This window comes from Arvicanthis niloticus, chromosome 22 (assembly GCF_011762505.2).
Source record: "Arvicanthis niloticus isolate mArvNil1 chromosome 22, mArvNil1.pat.X, whole genome shotgun sequence".
NCBI lineage: Eukaryota > Metazoa > Chordata > Mammalia > Rodentia > Muridae > Arvicanthis > Arvicanthis niloticus.
Window position 1 is genome coordinate 41,639,975 of NC_133429.1, and position 13,003 is coordinate 41,652,977.

The 13,003-nt window shown below is 40.8% G+C and overlaps 1 protein-coding gene across 17 annotated transcripts in view; it reads left to right on the forward strand.

Annotated features, from left to right (window-relative positions):
- The window catches only part of Grip1 (glutamate receptor interacting protein 1), a 636,231-nt gene that overhangs the window by 554,813 nt on the left and 68,415 nt on the right, over positions 1-13,003 (forward strand). For all 17 annotated transcript variants that reach the window (XM_076920329.1, XM_076920326.1, XM_076920333.1 and 14 more), the window contains one exon: positions 4,681-4,761. In XM_076920329.1, coding sequence (XP_076776444.1) covers positions 4,681-4,761 — 81 coding nt within the window. The remainder of the gene's footprint in view (positions 1-4,680; positions 4,762-13,003) is intronic.

Sequence of the window (13,003 nt, forward strand, 5' to 3'; positions counted from 1 at the left end):
ATGTGTTCCTATCTGTTACCCTGTGTGCCTTCGTTCATGGCAGACATCACTAATTGATACCACTATTCTTGGATGCAGGTGCAGCATTCAAACCCTCAGGAACACACTTTAGGTATGTTCCTTATATACAGGAATCACCACTGAAAACTTTTAGAATCAGAAAAAAAAAATCCCATTTCCTTATTTAAGAACTTGGGACTCAGATAGGGAATGCATGGATGCAAGCTATGTCAAGCCTGGCCTGGCCTTCTGGATTCGTGCCTAATTGCCTGGATGTAAGCCACGTGTGTCCAGAGTTCTGCCTCAGAATATTTTATACATCAAGATGAATGTTCCAGCCCTTGGCTCTCTGTAATCAGCTATCTCTATTTGATAAATATTTTAAATGATGGATGGATGGATGAGATTTAGGCTCTTGCCAAAATCTGTCTCTTTAAACAAGTGCTGCTATGCAAACAACGCCTTGGTTGGTGTAAGAGAAAGGCATTTGAAGTCGAAGATGCTCAACGCCATCACTCTGCCGAACTGAACTTTAAGCCATTCACGTTCTTTTATTGGAATCCTTTCCCATACACATGATTTTACAAATTTAGAACCCCTCCTCTGTTTTCTCACACTCAGCTCTCTTAAAATGACGATCTATACAGTGACTACCACAAGACCTTAATGTTCCCACTTCAACTCTGCAGGTAATTTGCTCTGGGAAGAAGTCTCAGTACAAAGCATGTGGTGTGCTGTTCACTGTCGACTGGAGCCCAGTGCTCCATCTGAGTCTGGGAGACTTAAGCATTTCCATTCCTCCCGGGGGGCCCAAGCTGATAAATTAGGATGTGGTGGTTATCTTACTGTGCCGACAGTGAATGCTTCAGGCAGAAAAGCAGACCAATGGGAAAGAAGGAAACCCCTTTACCCAGATGCGTTTTTAATTATAGTTTTAACAAAGATGAAGCAAAACCAGGGAAGTGCAAAGTAATCACCAGGGTCTTACAAAATAAACATCATTTGTTCGCAGAATTGTATCCACTGACGCCAAACCTGTTGTTTGTCCAAATAATGGAACCTTCTCCTCATTAACCATATTTGCTTATGAACTCCAAATTAAATATGGCTTTGCTTTAACAACCACATAATTATATAGGGGGAAATACCAAATATAAAATACATCACGCTGGCATGGAAAGATGAAAAAGAAGCCGCCGCTTAATCAAAGAGATTTATTAGCTGATACCCATTGCCACTGCGATTTCCTCAAATCATATGCAGTCAAAAGTGATTCATTACTGTTTTCCAGGAAGGCATAATGTCTCCTCTAATGTCATTAGTGGTGTTAATCATGGTCAAATTTCCCTGCATTAAAATTGTATAAAAGCAAGCAAGCCAGATGGTTCAGTGGAGAAAGGTGCCTGCTGCCAAGTCTGAGATCAATATCCAGAGCCTAGGTAGTAGGAGAGTTGTCCTCTGACAACCTCTGACCATGCCTCTGATACACACACACATGCACACGCACATGCACACACGTGGGTGGGGAACAACACCATACAAATAAATAAATGTAAAAAGTTTGAAGTGTTATGAAACCAATAGGTTCTGTAGCAACTATTCTCATCTGTGATTCTAGACGTCATTTGTGGGGGGTTACAGGCATACACAGAGGCCGAAATATAAGCATGCATTATAGCCTCTTCTCTGTTTTCTCGGAGAACTGTTCATCTTAAAATAAAGAATGAGAACAGCCACACCCATATAGACAGACGGGTCCTCAAATAACAATGTTCTGTACTCTCTTATGGAATACTTGTTGGCTTTATTGGAACAATTAAATGGAGTATTCTGGCTATGCCTGTGAGCAGTCGGATGGCAGACTTCTGTTGTTCCCATACCATCTTCCCTGTGGCACCAGGATTTTTATCTTTCAGTTGCTGCATTAGAAATGCACCTCAGCAGGTTTGAGCAGAAAGGAGGATTTTTCTGGAAGCATGGCCTGTCACAGCCCAGAGAGGCTCCAATCCGATGTGCCTAAGCTTAGCATTCTCCAAGAGCCTGTTTACGCCGTTTGCATGCTGCTTTACTTGTTTCTTTCTGCAGACCAGTTTTGGTGCAAGGGGATCAAAAGGCATCCCCTTCCAAATCTGCCACTCTGGCTTTTCTTCTTAACTCCAGGTTCTTAAATGGTTTCTTAGGGGATGGAGAGAAGGTATCTTCTGTTTTGAGAATGGTGAATAATCGGAGCTTAACAAAGGAGTGGAGGAGAGGTGAGGAGAGGAGAAATATTTGGGAAATAATTACAACATGCACAGACAGATCTGTCATCAGATAGTAAAACACCAAAATTAGCACCTATTTCATTTCTCTTTCTGTCTCAGTGAATCAAAATTAGCTGGTCTTTTTGAGGTCTATTGCTTGACTGAAATAATTGTCTGACTCAAGTTTTGTTTGCAATACCGTCTGTCTAGAAGGGCAGGAGTGGCTCATATTCTGGGAAAGAACTGTCACCTGAAACCTCAGGGGGTCTTATCAGAGTTAACATCTGGTACTGGGAAAAGAAGGTTCCCTCCTGGGGTTCTTGATCTCCTTAATGAAAAAATAAATAGACTAAAAGGGAAGGGGCAGACACAATTGATTAGAGTTTAAAATAAAAGCCTCAGAACAAATAAGGTAGACAGCTCTCGCAGCTCCTAGAATGGAGGGAGAAGAGAGAGGATAAATTGATGTGGAAGTGGACTTTAGCCACCCAGTGGTGGGTAGTCAGTCACGTGGTGAAAAAAGGTCTTATAGAGAAGAAGTAAGAAGGCCTAAAGCATTAAGCCGTTGAGGTTTACTTGGGCTCTGGCTCACATACAAGGGAAAAAGAGAAGAAAGGCGAATAGTTCAGCCTTTCTATTAATACAGAAATGAAGGCAGACAAGTCCAGCCAGGACAGCTCACAAGGGCTGTACTAGAGAGCGGGAATTCTAGAAAGGGAAAGTATATTATTTTTATCTTTACTTGAGTCCACCTTCCTAGGGATGGTCCCCTAGATAAGTCTTTGAGCTGAGAGAGTGAATTAACTCATAAGCAGGGGTGAAGGGTTAGCTCTACCTAGAGGCAGGTTTGATACTTTACTATAACATCAGAAAATGGGAAGCATACAAATTCTTAATAGATAAGTAAATATATGCAGATTCACTTCCTGGTTTTTCCAAGTTTTCATTGAGAAGAACCGAAGGCAACTATGTTAAGTCAGTCTCTGACTCTGGCCTGGTCCCAGAGAGATTTTCAAAGACCTAGAGGAACCACAGATGTCAGCAGATTCGCTCACCCCTCTGAAGCCAGAACAAGGGAAGGAGGATGCCGGGAGGAAAGGTCGTGTTGTGCCACTGAAACAGATGGGCAATTTGGGGGTCTTTTTTACAGGTGACTTTCTAGCAGCCTGGAGGGGCTGAGGGAAATCAAATTTTTATTGTGTTCTCTGGCTTAACACTCTGCAGTGAACCTTCCAAATTGGAAGATCAGATTCTGGGCTTGTAAAAAGTTTACTGCTTAAACTTCTCAAGGGAAAGGACAGAAGGCCAAGAACAATTTAAAGCAGAATGAGAAAAGGAGGACTCTTAACTTTCTTCCATGAGCCCAGTCCTAACTTCTGCCTCTGCTGTGCAGCTGTGCAAAATTTGTTGCACACACACAGTGAACAGTGGGACTAGGTGCCTGAGGGTCCAACAGTTCCACCTGCATCCCAACCTTTGTAGTTAAAGCTTTCTCACCTATCAAAGGGTGAGCTAGGCTTTGGTGAAATTCATGAAGCAGTAAGAAGGGGTTAGTTTGCTTATCCCACGAACTTCTTCTGCTGTCTCCTTTGCTCTCCATTCTGTTATGGGGGTCTTGGATGAGGGGTACTTCTCTAGAGCTGTGGCTGAGTTCATCCCACGGGATTGACAAAAAATTATATGACGTGTGAAGTAGTAGTCCTACTCAGACAGGAAATGACAATTGGTGACAGAAGATCCTCTGACTGCCTGCCAGCTAGAGATATGAGGTGGAGGTGTGAAGGTGCAGCTGTCTGTGAGTGAAAATTGTGGAGGTGTTGAGGGTCTCAATCAGAAAGGTACAGATCTGAGGACCCCAGCATCACAGTCACCAGGGAGTTAAAGTAGAGATCCTGATGGCCTCAGAAAGTCCCAGTTACAAATCCCAGATAGGGTACCAGTGATAGAGCCAACAGTGATCTACGGAAGTCCAAGTTGAAAAAACTAATGAATTTATTGCGATTACCTCTGGGAGTATGGGTGTTACTTATAAGAGCATAGTCAACTCAAATACAGCTGATCACTGAAAACTCTACCACTCCAGTGTGGTATCAACTCATGCAAGTTCTAACACTGGACTTCACTTTACAACATTTACACAGCTCAACAGCTCTGATCAGTCTCCTCTATCCCAAGAAGTTCTTGCTATTTAGGTAATTTTAGGAGTCACAAGGCTTTAGTAGTCTTATAAGCTTTAGGTACTTCCTGAGACTTGTGAGTTGTTTACCTCCCATTCTAAAGGAGCCTTCCCCTGTAATGGAATGCTTAAGTTAGAACTTCCTGAGTCTTAATGACTCCATCCATCTCCAGGATGGAAATGTTTTCATTTGGAAGACTATTCCAATACCCAGAGTCATCTGTGTTCTCTAAACATTTTTTTTCTGTTTTGAAATTACAGAGTCTGTCATCCCAAGTAGTGGAACATTTCATGTAAAACTGCCTAAGAAGCACAGCGTGGAACTTGGAATAACCATCAGTTGTAAGTAAAATGGGCGTCTCATAAAACATAGAATTTAAGGATGCTGTAGAATTCTGTTGCCAACATGTTAACATGTGTGGTGCATGTTTTACATTTTCTTCACCAGTTTTAGAATTACCATATGAAGCTTCAGAGCCAGGTGTACAGCCAGCACCTGATAGCCTTGTGAAGGGAATAAGATGCTTTAAGTTCTCTCTGCTGTTGTATTTCTCTATCTATAAAATGGACATGAAGGCTCAGAGGAGAGCTTAGCTGGTCAAGGGCTTGCTATGTAAGCATAAGGATCTTAGTGAAAAGCCCAAGCACCTATGGAAAGAGCTGGGCACAGAAGCACACATTGGTAATCTCAGTATTGAGGAGCTTGAGACGGGAGGAGCTCTTAGACTTGCTGTCCAGAAAGTCTGGCTAGATCAGTGAACTCCAACTTACAGTGAGTGATTCTGTCTCAAAAAATATGTAGAAAGTGATTGAGGAGGATATCCAATGTCAACCTCTGGCTTTCATAGGCATGTGTACAAACATGCACACACACACACACACGTACAGAGAGACAGACAGACAGACAGACAGACAGACACAGAGACACAGATACAGAGAGAGAAGAGGAGAGAGAGGGAGAAAAGAAAACAGAATATAAACAGAAGCAAGATTTCTATGAATTATAGCGCCAAGTCTTAAGTAAAATAGCATGTTTGTAGTTTATATGCTGCCCAGAAAGTTTCTATTACTTCTCACATGCTAATGTATAAATTATTACATGACTAATTAGATGAACAGAAATATACAGGTGGGTTCTCTATATTTTTGTGCCCTATACTGTTGTCTAATGAAGACAAGAAACAATAATCTAATTCAAAAATACTCTTATGTATTCTTAGGACTCTCTTTGAGTCTACAATGTATCTGTAACCCATTACGGAGACAACCCAATTAGAGATACTATATATCTTGTAATCACAAGTCTCAGACAATGCCTTTAAGTAAATTCCTGAGTTACTCACGATACCTGGTCTGGATAACCAAACCAAAATAAAAAGTGTAGACTATAAACGGGTTTAATTCTCTTCCTCCACAAGGATCAAGTTTTATAACTGCCTTGATAAACCAACTTTGAAAATTTCAACCTCGGTGTACCTCTATAGACCAGGATAGAAACAGATTATTTTCTTCTTCTAATGTCCATAAACTGAGCTTATCAATGCATGTCCCCATGCACATGAAGCAAATGGTGAGTACATAAGGACCAGAGGAGTCACAGAAGCAGGGACTCTGACCACAAAGTCATCCCTTCAAGAAAGAATGATGAGACAGTATAAAAATGCCCCAACACACTACTCGGGCAACTTTATGTCAGTGGTTATGGCAAAAGTAAAGAAAAAGAGTCCTCCATTGACGAGTATGAAATAGGGCTGTCCAATTCAACTTTAATGATATAAATTTAACACTAGGGCTGCACTTCTTTTTATAATGAAAAGCCACACAGCTCTGCTGCTATACTAAAGTGAGTATAACTGCATTTCACAGCCTCTGCGAAGAATAAGATGCCATGTATCTGAGATGGTCCCCCGTTACCCCAGTAGCCTTTCGAGAGAGAAGTAGAAAGACACGATGCAGGAGCACTTAGGACATATCTATAAAACACCACCGTGAAGCACAAGTGTGCAGGATATGACACAGCATGTGAATAGAACAAATATGTTGTAGTTGTGAATGAATGATATTCCAAGTCCAATGAATAGATGTGTGTCTGTGAGTTGGACAGGTATGTGTGTCTGCATGCACGTCATGAATGTACGAAGCAGAAGGAAACTTTGGATGTCATTTCACAGGAGCTGTCCACCATGTTTTGTGAAAACGCGTCTCTTAACAGTCTCGAATTTGCCAATTGGCTACATGGGCTGGCCAGTGAGGCTCCAACACTGCCTGTCTCCACTTGCCCAGTGTGGGTAATATAAGTGCCTGCTACCATGCCTGACTTTTGTATGTTGGTTCTCGGATCAAAATCATGCCGTCCTGCTTTAGGGGCAAGCACTTTATGGAGTATCTCCTCAGCCCTCAGTTTTTATGAATATTGAACAAATTAAATTTTTAACTTCTATAAATTTTAAGACTATCTATTTATATTAAATAACCAAAGGAAAAGAAAACAGTTTCTTAAGTAAATTTTAAGATTGAAGCGATTTTGGTTGTAATAGACACTCATGAGGAGAAGATGTCTAGAGGACTCCCACTCACTGGCTGGGTTATGTCAAAACTGTTTTAATGTCGACAGTGTAAACATTCACAAGTTGTTACAAGAAGGTCTTGAGTCTTAGCCCACCACAGCAGCTGTTCTTTGTGAAGCGTGAGTGTTGCTTTGCTCCAGGTGGATGCACGCGTTCTCACACACGGGTATCACCTCTCAGAGCTCCACCCGTACTTAAACAAGTGATCATCACGATACTGTGTTTCCTCCTGGAAAATACTATTCATTTGCAAGTCAAGGAAACAGAATCTACTCCAAAAGAAAAACAAGAACAAAAAGGCCAGCCAGGATTTAGAGTCACCGCAATGAGAGTGTAAACTCCCAAAGGCCTCCCTCAGGTCCCAGCACACACAGATTCTCATTCAATGCTCATATCCATTGTGCGGATGGATGAGGCGTCTTCATCTGTAATGTTCTACTAAGCCCTGTGTCCCCCAAGAAAGAAGCCTTAGAATAAGATTGTGAAGACAAAGTGCTGAGGGAAACTAATGCATGCATCAAAGATTTAGAAAATGCTCGAGAGCAAGAACCAAGAGACCCAAGTGCCCCTCTCTGTAAAGGAATACACATATTAAATGCATATACGTATATGTCTATACATATACAATGTATACATATGTGTACATATACATATGTACATGTGTTCATATACATATATGTCTATCTATACATATACAATGCATACATATGCATATGTATACACATGCAGATATGTACATATATGAACATATATATGTACATATATGTTCATATATACGTATATATTAATTACCAAAACACATTGCAGTACCTCAGCACATGTAAGGTGGTGATCATTCAGGACTTTACTCAAAGCCTTGTGAAATGCTTTTAACCAATCTCTAGATAACAAAAGTCTAATGTTCACCCCAAAATAAATAGTATGAAACTCTCAAAGAATAAACATTTAAAATACAGTTTTTTAATCTGGCATCCACTACAATTATATTATATTGGCAGGAAAAGCAAGCACCTTCTCATTAAATACACGTGGGCTCTGAGTGAGGCTGAGGCCCTGCATGGCTCACAGAAGTTTCTCACCATCTTTGTACAAAACCCCCTTTTTTCCTTCCCCCCGCCCCCGCTCTGTGTTTGGAAGTAGCCCTCCATCATGAGATGCATACAAAGCCTCAGTGTATCCAGCTACACTCCAGACTGAACAGAGAAAAAAAAAAAAAAAAAAAAAAAAAGACCACCTCTGAATTTGGATGTGGTAAGCAGTTTCAGACCAATTTTTCATGGGCTCTTGATAAAATATTCACAGCACATTAGAGCCAGACATTGGTTTCATTGATGTTGGGATAATATGGAATGATTTATTGCAGCAGTTAAACTAACTACTGTAGTAGGTAAACTAACAGAAACAGCCACACCCCCCATGGCCTCCTGCCCCAGCCTGTCCAGAATCACAACTCCTATCTTCCAACAAAGACACCTGCCTGTCAAGTCAGAGAACTTTGGTTGTCTCTGCCCTGTGTGTGACCTTGTCCCTTAGGACATTCTGACATTGACATGTCTGTTGAGCTTTGCAACAGGGATTTGTCCCTCCTATGCGACACACAGCACTCTGTGATGACATGTGTTTACTTTCTTAATCCTCCCAGGAGCCCTGAGATGGCCCATTTTACAGAGTGAAATGGTATGGTTAGGTGTAACTACCCAAAGACCCAAAGCCTAATAAAAGGCAAAACAAAGATCTCAACACCAACATATTCTGTCAGCCCAAGCACTGGCTTTCCTGTCCCCATACAGTTCAGCCCTGTCACCATCTGATTTTGAGGAACCCTCCCAGAGCCTAGATTGGGAAAGCAAAGGCAATATTCTATGCAGGTGGTTAATTTCCTGGCCTTTTTGATGTGACTGAATTCATTGCAGTAACAAAAGCTTAGTTTTCCTTTTTTATAAAATCACAAAGGGAGGCTGTGTGACAAGCCCCAAAATGTTCATCTTTCCTATATAAATAAGCTTTTCCCAGTGAGGGCGAATACTGATTTTAACTTCTGAGATTGACCAATGGAGGGAGAGCACATGCTATCTTGACATGAGAAAATGTGAGGTTTTTCAATGGCCAAATCCTAGATGAAGATCAAGAAAAGGAAAACAGATGACAGCAACATACTCTGACAAGGAACCTCAATGCACCTCATATTTCCAAAGGGCTCAAGCATTGGAGGCATTCAGAACTTGGGGTGCCTAAGAATGGTGATATAGCTCAGACAGTGGGATTAGCTGAAAGCTAAGAGTGAATGAATTAGTCTGTGAGGTACCTCCCCCTACTCAGTGAAATCAAGTGTCTCACCAAAAGAACTCTCAGAAGCTTTGAACTTATATCTTCAAAAGCAGGAGCTAATAAGTCTGTAGAATAAGGAAATGTGGCTGAATTCTGCAGGAACGGATAGAAATTGGATGCTCTCTGACTTGTTCATGGGCACTGTTGACACAGGCATGCTAAAGCGAATAGCACATATTGATCTTGCAAAGATTATTTGTAATAAATTATTTGTATGTTGAAAGAATGGAGAGGTAAGAAAGATACATGGTTGCGGTGATGGCCTAGCAAGGAAGAGAACAAACCCCCATGATTCATAATACAATGTAAAGAGAGAATGACTAAGACTGAAAAATAAAACAGTAACATTATATGTTATTTTACCAGTGGGATCAACCAAAGTTTAAAGTGTGTGTTCCTCAGATGAATGCAAAGATGTCCCCAGTAAACTGATTGCAGATGGAAACTATTCATACAATATAACAATACAGCACACTGTAGTGTGCAGTGTTTATCTGCAAACTCAGGACCAATGGGAAGCTATGGCTTGCTACCCTTGCACAGTATCACTAGAGACTGCTATGCCACGTGTTGCTAGCTTCGCATATCAAAACTCAAGTGTGGCTTCTACTGAAAGAAATTGCCTCACACTATCAAATCTCAAATGAGTCACCTTAAGGGCAGGAATCATCTCTATTTGCATCTGGGGAAACGGGAAATTGAAGACTTACTTCTGCACAATTTCCAACCAAATTGTATGAACTTGAAATTTGGTCACAAGTGAAAAGTAAGAGCTGTCAAGATGGCTCAATTGTTAAATGCTAGCCTTCTAGGCATGAGAGACCAAGCCCCATACTTAGAATCCAAGCAAAAATGTGGGGTATAACATCATACACCTATAATCCCAGCACCAGAGAGATGGAGACAGGGAGATCCCTGGAGTTTGCTGGGTAGCCAGTCTGTTTAAATTGGTTAGCACAAGGTTGGTATGTGACCCTCTCAAAATAGGTGCATAATTGATAGTGACACATGAGTTTGTCTTCTGCCCTTCACATACACACACACACACACACACACAAACACACGCTGAAAACAAATACATACATTCTGAAAAGCATTGCAGTGTTTCTTTGTGAGGTTCAAGAATATGTACTTATGGGAAACACAAAAGTACTAACTTTGTAATGCTACATAAATCAATGGGTGAGTCCCGAGCACTCTTGTGGATGACACATGTATCACTGCCTGTGTGCCTTAATGGTGACATTAGAGACACAAGTGGATTTTGAGTTAAAATTAGTTTGGTTGATCATAAATTGGAACAAGGCACTACTGAGTTTAACCTCCATAATGTCGCACACAATTTCACAGTGTCAATCTCCTGTCCCCCTTTCAGATCTATTTGACCAGTTGCATTGAGATTTCAAGGAAGTTCTATTGTCTGTCTGTGGTTTTCAGAGCTTAGTCTTTGCTCTTCCTTTGTAAGTCGCCCTCTTGACCTCATTCACTGTAGGTCACCACCTGCCCCCATCCAATGGCATGCCGGGATGGCTACTTCAGTAGCAGTGACATCTCTGAAGAGAGAGCACTATCTCATTTCTCATGACCTTGTGAGATGTAAGGAGTTCTGCCTCCTGTATAAACCGATTGCTCTGAGATTTCACAGCCAGAACCCAGTGCAGAACTGCTTAGCTCGTGGTGTTCTGGAATTCTGTGCTAAGTAAGTGCATGGCTTTGCGGACAATTCCATTCAGACCCAAAGCATCGAGTGATCGTGTGTTGCTCCTTATTGAAGAGTCACATTTCTGTGTATGATCCAATAAATAAAGACTGTGACAAATGAAAGATTGAAGTTCCCATGTAAATACTGGAGAGGGGAAGTGAGTTCAGTGTAGCCGGATAGTAATAACCATCAGCCCTTCTGCAGACATGGTGCCTGTGTGCGTGGATCTAGCCACTTTGTCTGTGATGATCACATACTGCTCTCAACAGAGACTCTCAGGTAAAGATTGTGACTCTTCGTCATGTGTTGTACAGATGAGGCACCTAAGGACTCTGTCCCCAAGCAATCAGCCCAGAAGTCTTAGATCCAGGGCCTCGGCTCCAACCATTATAATCAAATTGTCATTTCTTAATCATTACGCTACATTGTCCTTCTGTTTTTCTATTACCAAAGCTGTGTATCTGTATAAACTCCATTAATAATTAATAGTAGTGACCTGCTTGGTAGGTTTTAGAGCCCAGTGAGCCTGGAAGCATAGGCTTGGCTTGGTACTTTAAAGGCAGAGAAGAATCTGGCATTGTGGCATGGTGCATAAACAGCTACTAACTGTTCAAGGATTCACTGCCATATCTGTGCGCCTGATAAAGACACCATAATGTCATGACACCATCTTTCTCTCTTGCAAAACAGGGAGGGTTTGATGTATCTTCTTGCTCCTACTATTGCTGGCTTTCTGTGGATCATTTCAGAGGAATATGGACCTTTTTGATTAAAAAACAAAACAAAAAGTAACTACAGGTTGGCAAAATACTGTGCAAATTCATTGACAGATAATAGAAGAATAATGCTTTTATTTAATAAAGAATTATGTGTGTGTGTGTGTGTGTGTGTGTGTGTGTGTGTGTGTATGCATGCGTGCATGCGTGTCCAGAACTAACTTTACCTTAGAATATGACATGAGTAAAATTGGTAGGTGTCTGTGTCTATGGGTAAGTCATATCAAATCATTGAGTGAAGATTTAAATAATGAACTAATTATAGTGAATAGACTGTTCTGCATTCTTTGCTGTGAGCTAAGGACAGTGATTAAGTGAAATCTCATTAGCATTTACTCAGGACTAATTGCGATAGTGGGTAAGGTATTGGGGGGTGTTGATTTTCCTTTAAATATGATGCTGAGCTGGTAAACCATCTGTTCTTATGCATAAACATTTTTCTAGGATTCAGATGGGATTATAGGATATGATATGGTTCTGTGATTATTATAGAATGATCAGCCTGTTTATAATAAAATCTTACTTCAGGGGCCTCTTAATGTTCTCTAAAAGGAAATCATTGCGAGCTTCAGGTTGGCAAAACATCTTCTCTCAGAGGCCATGTGTCTTTTACACAAACATTGATATCCTAAATGAAATCCAAACTTTGTAAACAAAGATGGTTTCTTTGTGATTCCCTGTGCTATCTAACTCATAGCCAGAGTTAATGCCAGGAAAGTTTCCTTTAAAATGTTTTTTTATTCTTATCAAATGAAAGTACTACCCCCAAATTATAAAGGCCACTGTGACCGATAATAATTTTATGTGCAGTTTAATAGAGACTATATGTGTATGCTTAGAATAAATATATACACATTCATGCATTTGATTAACTAATAAAATATTTACTATAATAACAAAGTAAGCACTCACATCCCAAAACACTGTAGAGCTTTCTAGGTGTGAACAGAACATAAAGATTTATATAGCTCATTCACCAAAATAATTCCTTCTGGAAAACATGAACTTTAAAGCTGTCCTTACTGTCCTATGCCCTTCCCAGTACCCTTCTGTAACGTGATGAACTCCAGTCCACAGTGGTCTCTCCTTGATAGAGAGGCATGGGGGAAGGGGTGAGAGAGAGGCTCGCCTTCAGTATCACCAAGCTAGCTAGTTTAAATTGATTTCATTATTCTCCTCTTGAGGAGCCAACCTTTCAGGTCACTGATCTG